Below are 15,272 nucleotides of genomic sequence, written 5' to 3' on the forward strand. Positions count from 1 at the left end.
AATAAGTTACACAAAAGATGCAAATGGGAGAAGGCAATTTATAGGATCATTGTATGTTAAATTTTAAATTAATCTTCGTATGAAAATTTAGCACATTTTTGATGCAATTAATATCCTATTTTGAACATACTCATTCAACTATAAGTAACATTACTGCTAAAATAATAATAATAAGCCTAGCGAATAGACACATTTATGTAGAGAAATCATTGCTTGAGTGTCTTCTATTATATATGCCACCAATCACACAGGGCTTGCAGACAGACCTAGGCTTAAAATCGGGCTCTGTCGCTTAAAATCTGGGTCACCCTTTGTAAGGTCTCTGAGCCTCAGCTTCCTCATTTACGGGATTAGGTGAGAAGCGAAATGTGCAGCACATGGTAGGTGTGTAATAACTTTCCCTCCATCTTGTATGGCAGATATCAGCAATAAAAATATAATACTTCATTATTTGCTATGAAATCTATCTGAAGATACTGGTACTATGTAAGTGTGAATACACTCTAGGTTTCTTATTCTCCAGCTCTTTTGAGACTGCAAAGATAGAGAAACTAAGAACTTTTGCAGTAGCCCAGGTAAACAGATAGGGAGGAGAGTTATGGGAAGGTCTCAGGGAGGTTCTTGAGAAGAATTTTCCTGCCCTGGGAAGAATGAATAATAAATGAAACTATCTTAGGACTGGTATTGTGGCTTAATAGGTTAAGTCACCGCCTGGAATGCCCATATCCAAGTCCCAGCTGCTCCACTTCTGATCCAGCTCCCTGCTAATATGCCTGGGAAAGCAGTGGAAGATGGCTCAAGTCCTTGGTCCTCTGCATCCATGTGGGAGATCTAGGTGAAGCTCATGGCTCCTGGCTTCAACATGGCCACTGTGGCCATTTGGGGAGTGAACCAGTGGATGGAAATCTCTCTCTAACTCACCCTGTCTTTCTCTCTGTAACTCTTTCAAATAAATAAATCTTTAAAAATAATAATAAACAGGGGCTGGTGCTGTGGCATAGCGGGTAAAGCCACCACCTGCAGTGCCAGCAACCCATATGGCCGCCGATTCGAGTCCTGGCTGCTCCATTTCTGATCTAGCTCTCTGCTATAGCCTGGGAAAGCAGTGGAAGATGGCCCAAGTCCTTGGCCCTTGTACCCACGTGGGAGACCTGGAAGAAGCTCCTGGCTCCTGGCTTCAGATTGGCGCAGCTTTGCCATTGTGTCCAAATGGGGAGTGAACCAGCAGATGGAAGACTCATTCTCTCTCTCTCTCTCTGCCTCTCCTTCTCCCTGTGTATAACACTGACTTTCAAATGAATAAATAAATCTTAAAAAAAAATAATAAATGAAGCTACCAGAGAGATAAACAAGAAGAGATCCAATGAGTCCCTAAGGGAACTGATTAAATTTTAACCACTATTCAAACAAACACGTATTTCTGTTTATGGAGAAGTTGAATAATTAAGGTTTTTAAAAAAAACAACAGATACTAATAACATCTAAAGAGACTATAAATATTAAATTGTACAATTTTACTATATGACATGCTAAATATACTTGGTTTACAAACAGCAGAATATCACCCTACTCATGAAATATAAAATGTGATAAAGGGAAAATTAGGACTCTCACCTATATACACACATGGTGTTGGTCTAAGCAGTCACTTTAACCAAGTATAGCACTGTTTGCTTACCACAGAAAAGATGACCACAGTTTGTCTCAACGGGGAAGGAGGCTTGATGTAAACAGATTGGACAGTACATGTCAGTGTAGAATTGCTGCCGAGCAGCAGCAGGTGCATCCTGATAAGAAAACAGGTATACATTACAGTTTTCAAAATTATCTTCCTGCTCAATTGTATTTGACAATGAAGTCCATAATACGCAGTCCTCACCAAGTGTGCAATCATTCAAGGTAGTTTCTAAGTTTGATAAAGCTATGAAGCTATACTGCTGTCCTATGTAAGCCAGGCAATCTCTACCTTCCTTCCTGAATACAATTTAAAAAACCTAGGCTGACTCGCGAGTGTCTCCTTTACTCTACTTGAACAAGTATATTCTGAGAAGCACAAGGCTGAGCTACTATATAAGTTGAAGAATGAATGTCAAACTATTTTCTAAGTACCTTGATTTTATGGTATTTATGCCAGTTTTTTTTTTTAATTTTTTTTTATTATTATTATTTTTTTTGACAGGCAGAGTGGACAGTGAGAGAGAGAGACAGAGAGAAAGGTCTTCCTTTTGCCGTTGGTTCACCCTCCAATGGCCGCGCGGCCAGTGCACCGCACTGATTCGATGGCAGGAGCCAGGAGCCAGGTGCTTTTCCTGGTCTCCCATGGGGTGCAGGGCCCAAGCACCTGGGCCATCCTCCACTGCACTCCCGGGCCACAGCAGAGAGCTGGCCTGGAAGAGGGGCAACCGGGACAGAATCCGGCGCCCCAACCGGGACTAGAACCCGGGGTGCCGGCGCCGCTAGGCGGAGGATTAGCCTAGTGAGCCGCGGCGCCGGCCCTATGCCAGTTTTAATGGTACAAAAAAAAAAGATAAAAATGTATGGAACTTAATATTCCCCGCTTCACTTCATTAATATTTTTTTATTTGACAGGTAGAGTTATAGACAGTGAGAGAGAGAGACAGAGAGAAAGGTCTTCCTTCCATTGGTTCACTCCCCAAATGGCTGCTACGGCCAGCGCTGTGCTGATCTGAAGCCAGGAGTCAGGTGCTTCTTCCTGGTCTCCCATGTGAGTGCAGGGGCCCAAACACTTGGGCCATCCTCCACTGCATTCCTGGGCCACAGCAGAGAGCTGGACTGGAAGAGGGGCAGCCGGGACTAGAACCCAGTGCTCATGTGGGATGCCGGCGCCGCAGGCGGAGGATTAACCAAGTGAGCCAAGGCGCCAGCCCCTTCATTAATATTTTTTTATAAACTGACAAATCTCAATTTCCAGTTCTTCCCAATAGAAATTTCTACAGTAATGGAAATCTTAATCTATGCTATCCTACATGGTACTCACTCTTGTGTGGTACTTGAAATATGGCCACTGTGACTACAGCCCTGAATTTTAAACTTCATTTAATATTAACTCAAGTGTAGATCACCACATGTGATTAGTAACAACCGTATTGGACAGCACAGACTAGGCTAAATAAAGAGCTTTCTTCCAACTCTAGCAGTTGCATGCCACAGCAGTACAGAGAAATCCAGGACTCCTGCATAGCTAGACCTGTTCCTATAAACACTACTGTGCATGTAAGCAAATCTTAATGATTAATATGTTAATAATAATAACAGCTGCCTAACTTATCATGCTTTGAGATTAAGTCAGACAGTTGTTTATAAAATCACTTTGTAAATTATAAAACACTATCCCAATATGAATTACTGATAACAGTGCTGGGGCAGAGTACTCCTAATGTGCTTTAACTATTTTTACATCAATAAATTTAAGTGAGAGTAGGACTTTCTGTCTGTTTAGCTCACAATTGTCAATGCCTAGAACAAAGTCTGGCATATGGAGGATGTTCAAAATATATTTGGTGAATGGAAAAATTTATATAACCTTCAGTAGAACTAAAATTTGATCAGGTAGGAAAGCAATTTTTTTTATATTTGTTAACAGTTTTATTGGAATAATTCACCTATCATAACAATTTTCCATTTAAAACATATACTTCAATGATTTTTATCATATCTAGAATTATATAAAAACATACCTTTGGGTGTTTTCATCACCCCTCACCCAAAGAAACCCCAAACCCATCAGCTGTCATGTCCTAGTCTTCCCCTCCCCCAGTCACTAGTAAGCACTAATTTACTTTATGACTGTGAATTCGCTTTCTCTAGGCATTTCATATAAATGGAATCGTACAGCATATGACCTTTTGTATCTGGTTTCTTTGTACTTAATATGTTTTTAAGATTCATTTATATTATACCAGTCCTTCATTCCTTCTTATGGCTAAATTATGTGCCGTTGTATCTATGCTACATTTCATGTGTTCATTTTTTTTAAAAATTTTATTAATATAAAGAGAACAGATGTCATGTATTTCATATGTACAATTCTAAGAAGATAACCATACTTCCCTCCCTCCCTCTAGGAAAGCATTTTTTAATCTTTGTTTTAGATGTTAGCTAGCTTGGCTTGAAGGTTTGTAACATCCTACTTATTCCAGCCTTATGGAGATTTTACACTTTTGGTTGTTAGAGATTACATTTGGTTGAAAAGCAAAGAGATAGAGGGAAAATTTTTCTTCTTCGTTTGCCTAATTTTGTTATCTTTGACCACTGAAGAAAAAGGAAAGGGGAGGACTATTGAAAAAAAAAAAAAAAACTCACACCCTTTACTTGTTTCTTGTGGGTCTCAGGGAAAATGCTTTCAAACAAAGTTTTCCCACTATATTTCATTAAAACCAGTTAAATAGTGATTATTTCTGCACAAATAGTAGGAAAATTGCTGTATTTAAAAAAAGTTCATAAGGGTAGGCCCCTCCCTTTGTTGCCCTTGTTGCCCGTGCCTTTGGGGCCACCTGCTCCCTGCTTTCCTGCTTACATGCTTGCTGCCCTTGGCTTGCACCTGGTCTGCTCTCTCCTTGGTATGGACCCAATTTAGCATCTAGACTTTTCTTTCTCCCCTAGATAAAGCCCTCGGTCTCTTGCACACTCCTCTCACTGAATAAAAATCCGTAAAACTTAAAAAAAAAAAAGTGAATAAGAAAGCATGAGTAAATTAAAAGTAAGCGAGTTGTCTGATCTGAAATTATAAATCAACAGAATGACTAAGTAATTTGAAGTTGGAAAAAGCACATGTTTACCAACAGTAATTACTGTTCCATCACAACTGCATATGCCCTTACGGAGTGACACAAACACAAATCCTTACAGAGCAGTACCTGTTCTGTTTGAAGTTGTTCTCGAAGCACCCTTACTAGCTCTTGGTTTTCTGGGTGAATGTTCTGATGTACATTTCTGTTGAACAAAACACAATAAACCTTTAATATAAAATGCTGTCAGATGAGTTCATATTTTATGTGTCTATTTTTTTACTTAGAACTCCTAGTGATTTAACAGATGTGAGTATGATGCTATACAAGTGCACTCCAACGCCAGGGCTCTGTGCATACGTTCCAGATTATGCTGGGGCAAGTTCTTCAAAGACCACTGATCACTGGTTTATTTCAGATTGAACTGCCAACGATAAAATCTCCTGGTATCCTTGATATTTATAGTATTTATTTATAAACATTTATAAATAAATATTTATTAAAATATTATGAAGAATAATTAATACATGTATTTCTCTTGTGAAATTCCTTCAAAAATAGGCATCTGTATATACTTTTACATATTATTACACATTTGAACATTTTCCCACACTAATTAGGTCTTTCTCCTAACTTTTCAGGTATGAGGGATAAGGAACAGAGCAGAAACTAAGATTATGTAATGTAGAAAGGCAAAAAGGAAACATACTACTAATATCTTAACATTAACAATTAAAATGGAGACTCACAGACAAGAACCTAGTGGTTGATATAAACAGGGTAAAATACAGGAGTATAAAAATTAGAAGTTGTGGTCATGATGGTAGGATGAGAGCAAAGTTTTAAATCTGAATTACAGCTTACTATGATTTGCCTATAGTTTTTTTTTTTCCAGAACTTAAACATCCTGAACAACAATATTCTAAGTCTGCAGAATCCCTGGGTTAGTCTATAGAAGAGCCCTTATTATGTGGGTAAGCTATATCCAACAGAGGTAAGAACTCAAATATTCTAACAGGATAGGGAAAATTAAATAAATTAAATTTTAAAAATTAAATAAAATTAAATAAATCATCCTGTGATTATTCCATTTCTAATACAAAATGCAAATTTTAGAAAAGCTTTAGTTCAGAGAGGACATGATAGCAATTTAAAATCAAGTCTCTAATAGAAGCAAACATGAATGTAATGAAATGACTCGAAAGCTGTTTAAATTCTTTTGGATTGCTTTAAAATAAGTTACATTCTTCTGACTGAATAAGTGATCTATAAAAGGAAGCTATCTTATATGAAAGCAATGTATCAAGGAACAATCTAACACAGGAAGAATCTATCTCATGCAAATACTGGTGAATATTTAGCTAAATGGCAATTATCTACTCTTTGAGAATGGAAAACTATTCTGTTCTCATTGGGAAAAAATAATGATAACTTTTCAGAGTACAGATATGAACCATATGACTGGGAAGTTCTTTTATTTGGTTTCTTTCCATAAAAGGGAAGATGCAGGAATTCTTAAATCTGTTAGGAAAATATTTGAAAAGTAAAAGTATAGCCAGAAAACAAGAATGCCCAACCTGTTAACTACTGCCAGTAGCTCAGGTCCTCAAATGTGATTGGTAGCTGGGAGTACAGAACCAAACACTTATTAAATAATGGGATAATTTTAAGGTACCCTAAAAGCCACACTAGAATATCTGGTACATAACAGTCACTTAGCTGTGAGAAAAGTGACAAGGTATTTGACAACAAGTTGGTCTGAAGTAAGGTGCCAAGGGAGGCAGTGGCTCTAATACAGGACCGAAGTACATTTGCTATTACTGTATCTTTCAACGATTTATGATGATCCTTCTTTGCTCTGTGAAAGGGGAAACTAGAACTATCAAACAGTTAAGTTGTAGGTAGCCTCAGAAAGAAGCCAGGAATCTCTGATATTAGGCTAAAAAATGCCTAAACCTTGGAACAGAAAAAAAGTATACAAATGTGTAAGATTCTTTTGACTGGTTTCTGCTGTGTCGACAAATGACAGCTGTTAGTACTGATAACTTAAGGAGGAAAAGCAATTTAAAACATACAAATAAACAGAAAGGCATTCTGTTCATAGACAATGTTTTATATATAGATCCAAAGCAACCCCTATCAGAATCCCAATGGTGTTTTTTGCAGACATAGAAGAAACAGACTCTAAAACCCTGTGAAATCTCAAGGGACATCAAAATCACCAAAACAATCTTGAAAAAGAATGAAATTGGAAGACACACACTCATTGGTCTGAAAATTGACTACAAAGCTACAGCAATCAAAGAGGGTGTTACTGTCATAAGGACAGACAAACCAATAGGATAAAACACAGAGCCCAGGAAGAGACTCTCACCTACGTGGTTGCTATGGACTATGTGTCTGTGTCCCCCAACAAAATACATAGGTGGACTCTAATCCCCAGAGTGATGGTATTTGGAGGTGAGAACTTTGAGAAGTACCTGGGTCATATCGGTAGTGCCTTCAGGAAAGGATTCGTGCCCTTACAAGAAGTGACATGGGAGAGCTTGCCACATGAATATACAATAAGAAAACATCCGAGCCGGCGCCATGGCTCAATAGGCTAATCCTCCACCTTGCGGCGCCGGCACACCGGGTTCTAGCCCCGGTCGGGGCGCCGGATTCTGTCCCGGTTGCCCCTCTTCCAGGCCAGCTCTCTGCTATGGCCAGGGAGTGCAGTGGAGGATGGCCCAGGTGCTTGGGCCCTGCACCCCATGGGAGACCAGGAAAAAGCACCTGGCTCCTGGCTCCTGCCAGGATCAGCGCGGTGCGCCGGCTGCAGCGGCGGCCATTGGAGGGTGAACCAGCGGCAAAGGAAGACCTTTCTCTCTCTGTCTCTCTCTCTCACTGTCCACTCTGCCTGTCAAAAAAAAAAAAAAAAAAAAGAAAACATCCATCTACAGACTAGGTAATGGGCTTTTGCCAGACATCAGATCCTCAACACCTTGATCTTAGAACTCCCCAGCCTCTGGAACTGTGAGAAGTAAATACTGTTTAAGTCATCCAGTCTAAGGGGACTGGATGTAATGGCCCCAAATGACTGAGACAGTAGTCATTTGACTTTTGACAAGTGTCCCAGGATCATTCACTGGGAAAGTATACTTTCAACAAATGGTACTGGGAAACCTGGATATCCATATGCAAAAGAATGAAATTGGACCCTTAAGTTCATATCATATATGAAAATTAACTCAAAATGGATCAAGATCAAGAGACTAAATTTAAGAGTTAAAACTAGGGCCAGCACTGTGGCATAGTGGGTACAGCTGCCATCTGTGGTGCTGGCATCCCATATGGGTCCCTATTTGAGTCCTGGCTGCTCCATTTCTGATCCAGCTCCCTGCTAATGTGCCTGGGAAAGAAGCAGAAGATGGCCCAAGTGTTTTGGTCCCTGCACCCACACGGAAGACCAGGAAGAAGCTCCTGGCTCCTGGCTTAGCCTGGCTCAGCCCTAGCCATTGCAGCCATCTGGGGAGAGAATCAGTGGATGGAAGATCTCTCTGTCTCCACCTCCCTCTCTCTGTAACTCTGCCTTTCAAATAAATAAATAAATCTTTAAATAAATATAGGAGTTAAATAAATATATGAGTTAAAATTATAAACATTTTAGAAAAAAGTAGATATTCATAATTATGACTTTGAATTTAGCAATGATATTTTAAATCTATTTATTTATTTGAGAGGCAGAGTTACAAAGAGAAGGAGAGACAGAGACGTCTTCCATCCACTGGTTCACTCCCCAAATGGCCTCAACAGCTGGAGCTGAGCCAATCTAAATCCAGGAGATTCTTCTGGGTCTCCCACATGGGTTCAGGGGCCCAAGCACTTGGGCCATCTTCCACTGCTTTCCCAGGCCATAAGCTGAGAGCTAGATTGGAAGAGGAGCAGCCAGGACTTGAACTCTTACCCATATGCCATTGATGCAGGTGGAGGCTTAACCTACTATGCCACAGCACTTGCCCTGGCAATGATTTCTTAAACGACACCAAGAGCATAGGCAACAAAAGAAAAAAATAGTTGAGTTTCATCAAAATTAAAAGCCTGGCACACTGACGGACACTATAAAAAGACTGAAGAGAAAGTTTACCGAAGAGGAAAAAATACTTGCAAATCATATCAGCTAACAGTATCAGAACATATGAATAACTCAAAGAAGTAAATCACACAATCTAAAAATGGTCAAAGGAAACACATTTCTTCAAAGACAAAACATAAATGCCCAATAAGCATATAAAGTGATGCTCAGCATCATTACTAGAGAAATGAAAATTAAAAGCAGGGCCAGACATTTAGCCTAGTTGTTACACTAGTGGTTAAGACGCCCATGCACACATCAGAGTACCTGGTTCACCTCTCTCTGGCTCCAGAGTCCAGCTTCCTGCTAATGTACACCCTGTGAGGCAGTGTTAATGGCTTAAGTAATTGGGTTCCTGCCACCCATATGGGAGAGATTGGATTGAGTTCCTGACTTCCTGCTTAACTGGAACTGGGTGGCCCAGTCACAGCCACCCAAGCATCACAGGCATCTGAAAAGTGAACCAGTGGGTGGTAACTTACTTACTTTCTCTCTCCCTCTCTCCTTCTCTCCCTCTCTCCTTCTCTCTCTCTTTCTCCATCCTGTCTAGTTTAGTTTTAGTTTTAAATAACTAAATTAGTTTTAAATAACTAAAACTAAAAAAGAAAAATTTAAACCACAGTGGGATACTACTTCATTCCCATGAGAATAGCAACCATAAAACACAAAACAGTAAATAATAAGTGTTTGCATAGATATTGAGAAAATGGGAGCCTCATGCCTTCTTGGTGGACATGTGAAATAGAACAACTGCTGTGGAAATGAGTTTGGAGGTTCCTCAAAAAGTCAAACATAACTGCCATATAACCCTGGAATTCCAACTGAAGGCAGGGACTCAAAACAAATACTTGTGCACTATCATTATTTGCACTAGCCAAATGTCCATTGAGAGATGAATAAATAAATAAAACATAGTATGTACATATAATATTCTTTAGCCACAAAAAAGAATGGGGAATGGAGTTCTGCCACATGCTACAACATAAATGGATTTTTAATTTTTAGAGTATGAGAAGGAAATTTTTAAATTTTAGAGTATGAGAAGGAAAGAGAAAACACTTCCATCTGCTAGTTCCCTCTCCAAATGACTCCAAAAGGCCAGGCCAACACCAGGAGCAGGGAACTCAATTGAGGTCCCTTAAGTGGGCATCTGAGAACCAGCCACTTGAGCCCTGAGGCCAGACGCAGGAGCAGAGCCAAGACCAGAACTTGGCATCCAAATGGGCATTTCAACCACCAGCCCACCCACCCACCACATAACATAAACAGACTTGGAAAATATTATGCTACGTGAAATATGCCAGATAAAAAATATAAATGTTACAAGATTTTACATTATGAAATACCTACATCAGGCTAATTCGTTAAGACAGAGGTAGAATGGAGGTTAATGGGAGCTGGGAGAGAAGACATAGGAAGTAATTGTTTAAATGGGTAGTTTCTATTTCAGATGGTAAGAAAGTTCAGGAAGGCCGGCGCCGTGGCTCAATAGGCTAATCCTCCGCCTTGCGGCGCCAGCACACCGGGTTCTAGTCCCAGTCGGGGCACCGGATTCCGTCCCGGTTGCCCCTCTTCCAGGCCAGCTCTCTGTTATGGCCCGGGAGTGCAGTGGAGGATGGCCCAAGTGCTTGGGCCCTGCACCCCATGGGAGACCAGGAGAAGCTCCTGGCTTCGGATCAGCGTGATGCGCCGGCCATTGGAGGGTGAACCAACGGCAAAAAGGAAGACCTTTCTGTCTCTCTCTCTCACTGTCCACTCTGCCTGTCAAAAAAAAAAAAAAAGAAAGTTCAGGAAGTAGAGTGATGATGGGTATATAACATTGTAAGTGTACTTAACGCTGCTGACTTGCACAATGAAAAATGATTAATACAGTAAATTTTATGTTACGTACATTTTAACATATTTAGAAAAGGATTCATTACAAATACTAAGAACATCAAAAAAAATTACAAAAAGGGCAAAGGATTCCCTTTGTTTGAATTTTAAACTATACATGCCACTTGAATCTCAACCTAGCACTGAATGATTACCCAAGTTGAAGTGACAGGATTACAAGTACCAATTATAACTGAGGTTGAAAAACTAGACAGGAACTTAAAGTAACCTCCATCCAATCATATGGTAGGTCTAAGGCAATATCTAAGAAATATAGAGCACCTTATATAGTATAATTTGAGGAGTTTTTTCTGAGGGTGAGTCAAAAATCTCATCATTTATCTCTACCAACTGGCCTTGGCTCTGTACAGGAGGCCAAACAGAATCAATCTAATTCTTTACCAAAACAAGGCCTTTAGCATATCTAAAGACAACTTTAGTTTCAACAGTCCCTTTCACCAAGTAAGATACCCTTATTTCCCACAAGTGTATCATGTGGTTTGTTTCTCCCTTTTGACAATCTCTCCTGAATATGTTCCAATTTAAAATGCTTGTCCCAAACTTAATATAATACAGATGTGACCTTTAATTGGTTATTTTTATAAATGTAACCTATACTGTTAAGTTTTTGGCATCTATAATATACAATTGCCTATTAAATGGAAACTCATAGTTTGGGCTTCACATCACCCCACTATGTGGGGAAAAAAGCTTTTATTATGCAAGTAATAAATATTCATATAATAGGGAGATTAGAAAATGACTAATGGAAATAATATCTTGAAATAAAGTAATCACAAGAATAATTGTTTTAAAAAGGGCAGTTTACTTATGGTTCTTGTGATCTATATTTTCTTCTCCTCTTTATTCGTCCTAACTGAAGCTTTGCATGCTTTGACTCACTTCTCCCCAGCCACTGGACACCACTTTATTCTACTCTCTGTCTATGAATTCAGCTCTTTTAGATTCCACACATAAGTGAGCTCATGTGGTATCTTTCTGTTCTTGGCTTATTTCAGTTTGCACAACTGAAACCAGGCTCATCAATATTGTTGCAAATGACAGGATTTTCTTCTTTTTTAAGGCTAATAGTATTGTTATATATGTATACCCATACACATTTTCTTTATTCATTCATCTGCTGATGGACACTGAGGTTTGTTTATTCCACATCATAGCCATGTGAAAAATGCTGCAAAGAACATGCAAGCATAGAAATCACTTATACTGATTTAATTTCCTCCAGCTACATTTCTAGAAGTATGATTGCTGGGTCATATGCTAGTACTATTTTTCTTAAAGATTTTTATTTTATTTATTTGAAAGACAGAGTTACAGAGAGAGGTAGAGACACAGAGAGAGGTCTTCCATCTGCTGGTTCACTCCCCAAATGACCGCAATGGCGGGAGCTGAGCCTATCCTATCCGAAGCCAGGAGCCAGGAGCTTCTTCCAGGTCTCCCATGTGAATGCAGGAGCCCAAGGTCTTGGCCCATCCTATGCTGCTTTTCCAGGTGCAATAGCAGGGAGCTAAATCAGAAGTAGAGCAGCTGGAACTCGAACCAGCACCTACATGGGATGCCAGCACTGCAGGCCAAGGCTTTAACCTGCTGTGAACCCTGCTATTAGTATTTTTAATTTTTAAAAAATACTTGAGAGACAGAGTTACAGAAAGAGAGGAAGAATGAGGGAGGGAGAGGAATAGAGAGAGAAGAGGAGGGAGGGAGGGGGAGGGAGAGGGAGGGAAGGAGGGAGGGAGGGGGAAAGAGAGGGAGGGAGGGAGGGAGAGGGAGGGAAGGAGGGAGGGAAGGGGAAAGAGAGGGAGGGAGAGGGAGAGGGAGAGGGAGAGGGAGAGGGAGAGGGAAGGAGGGAGGGAAGGGGAAAGAGAGGGAGGGAGAGGGAGAGGGAGAGGGAGAGGGAGAGGGAGAGGGAGAGGGAGAGGGAGAGGGAGAGGGAGAGGGAGAGGGAGAGGGAGAGGGAGAGGGAGAGGGAGAGGGAGAGGGAGAGGGAGAGGGAGAGGGAGAGGGAGAGGGAGAGGGAGAGGGAGAGGGAGAGGGAGAGGGAGAGGGAGAGGGAGAGGGAGAGGGAGAGGGAGAGGGAGAGGGAGAGGGAGAGGGAGAGGGAGAGGGAGAGGGAGAGGGAGAGGGAGAGGGAGAGGGAGAGGGAGAGGGAGAGGGAGAGGGAGAGGGAGAGGGAGAGGGAGAGGGAGAGGGAGAGGGAGAGGGAGAGGGAGAGGGAGAGGGAGAGGGAGAGGGAGAGGGAGAGGGAGAGGGAGAGGGAGAGGGAGAGGGAGAGGGAGAGGGAGAGGGAGAGGGAGAGGGAGAGGGAGAGGGAGAGGGAGAGGGAGAGGGAGAGGGAGAGGGAGGTTCTATCCACTAGTTCATTGCCCAGATGACCGCAATAGCTAGGCTGAAGCCAGCAGCCATGAGCTTCTTCCAGGTCTCCCATATGGGCAGTAGGGGCCCAAGCCTCTGCTGTTTTCCCATGCCATTAGCAGGGAGCTGGATCAGAAGTAGAGCAGCCAGAACATGAACCGGTGCCCACATGGAATGCCAGCATCACAGATTGCGGCTTAACCTGCTATGCCATGATGCTGGCCCTTATTTTTTAATTTTTAAGGAATTTCCACACTGCTTTCCACAATGACTGCCATTTCACTTTTCCACGAACAATGTAAAGGGTTTCCTTTGTGCTCCACCGTCACCTCACTTGTTATCTTTCACCTTTTTTTTTTTTTATAGAGTTCAGTACTTTTTTTATGATTTATTTATTTATTTGCAAGTCAGAGTTACACAGAGAGAGTAGAGGCAGAGAGAGAGAGAGAGAGAGAGAAAGGTCTTCTACCTGCTGGTTCACTCCCATTTGGCTGCAATGGCCAGAGCTGTGCCAATCTGAAGCCAGGAGCCAGGAGCTTCCTCTGGATCTCCCATGTGGGTGCAGGGGCCCAAGGACTTGGGTCATCTTCTACTGCTTTCCCAGGCCAGAGCAGAGAACTGGATTGAAAAAGGGGCAGCCGGGACTAGAACCATTGCCCATATGGGATGCCAGGCTTCAGGCCAGAGCGTTAACCTGCTGCGCCACAATGCCAGCCCCTTTTTTTCCTTTTTTTTTTTTTTTTTTTTAAGATTGATTGATTTTACAGAGAGAGATAGATCTTCCACCTGCTGATTCACTCCCCAAATGGCCTGTCAGGGCTGGGCTAGACCAAAGCCAGGAGCCAGAACTCCAGGTCTCCTACATGCATGGTAAGGGCTCTACCTAGGCCATCTTTTGCTGCTTTTTCAGATGTATTGGCAAAGAGTTGAATCTGAAGTAGAGCAGCAGGGACTTGAATTAACTCTCATTTGTGATGCCAGTGCTGCAGGTTGGAGCTTAACCCATGGCACCACAATGCTGGTCCCATATCTTTCATCTTTTTGAGAACAGCCATTCTAACAGGTCTGAAGAGATCTCTCATTGTGGTTTTAAATTGCATTTCTCCAGTGAACACTGACGGTGAGCATTTTTTTCATATACTGTTAGCCGTTTGTATGTCTTCTTTGGAGAAACGTCTTCACTTCCCCTGACCATTTTTTAACTTTTTTGTTCCTAGATATGCAAGCCTGCTCTATGTTACCTTTATTGTAGATAAAAGTAACAGAAAATGGGGTTGGAAAAGGATAAGAGGTGGAGACACAAAATGGACGTAGCTCTTCATACGGGACCTTCTACCCTCAGGCCTCAGCAGCTCTGCCATAGGTCTGTGTGATCCATCAGGAATTCCATCTTTCAAGTCATTTCCAGGTTGCAGTTCTGCTGGCAGGTTTCAGAACTTTCCCTCTGTTGCCTGCAGCAAGGCTTCTTATGACACTGTCATTGCTTAATGTCCTCAATGAGCCCATCCATTGTGAGGACTCCGCACCTTCCATGATCCCTTCCTGTACCATCATAGTCCTGGCAATGAATTTCATGTGTTACCTGACCTTGGACTTGAGTCTTCATTTGCAGGACCTGGCCTCCTCTGCCCATTTTAAAATAAGGTTTTGGGGCCAGTGCTGTGGCATAGCATGTAAAATAGGTGCTGGTTTGAATCCTAGCTGCTCCACTTATGATCTAGATCCCTGCTAATGCACCTTGGAAAGAGACAGAAGATAGCCCAGGTGCTAGGGCCTCTGCACCCATGTGAGAGACCTGGATGAAGCTCCTGGCTCCTGACTGGCCCAGCCCTGGTTGTTGCGGCCATTTGGGGAGTGAACCAGGAGATAAAAGACCTCTCTTTCTCTCTCTCTCTGACTCTCCCTCTCTGTAACTCTTATAAATAAAATAAATAAATCTTTTAAAACAAATCAGGTTTTTTTCTTGCTATTAGCTGAATTCCTTACATATTTTAGATACTAGCCCCTTATCAGAGATACATGACTTGCTAGTATTTTCTCTTCACCTGTGGGGCTATTTCTTCACTCTGCTGGTTGTTCCCTTTGCTGTGCAGAAGCTGTTTAGTTTGATGCAATTTCATTTGTCTGTTTTTGCTTTTGTCACCTGATATTTTGGGGGTCAA

The 15,272-nt window shown here is 41.6% G+C and overlaps 1 protein-coding gene across 16 annotated transcripts in view; it reads right to left on the bottom strand.

Annotated features, from left to right (window-relative positions):
• The window catches only part of RNF170 (ring finger protein 170), a 45,057-nt gene that overhangs the window by 16,007 nt on the left and 13,778 nt on the right, over positions 1-15,272 (bottom strand). For 13 of the 16 annotated variants that reach the window (XM_008273910.4, XM_070068637.1, XM_070068636.1 and 10 more), the window contains 2 exons: positions 4,878-4,953; positions 1,679-1,787 (listed from right to left, as the gene is read on the bottom strand). In XM_008273910.4, coding sequence (XP_008272132.1) covers positions 1,679-1,787; positions 4,878-4,953 — 185 coding nt within the window. Of the gene's footprint in view, positions 1-1,678; positions 1,788-4,877; positions 4,954-6,325; positions 6,372-10,212; positions 10,643-15,272 lie in introns of those variants that run through there. The other 3 variants (XM_070068642.1, XM_051832329.2, XM_017350344.3) reach the window with 3 other exon arrangements.

Source organism: Oryctolagus cuniculus, chromosome 2, assembly GCF_964237555.1.
Source record: "Oryctolagus cuniculus chromosome 2, mOryCun1.1, whole genome shotgun sequence".
NCBI lineage: Eukaryota > Metazoa > Chordata > Mammalia > Lagomorpha > Leporidae > Oryctolagus > Oryctolagus cuniculus.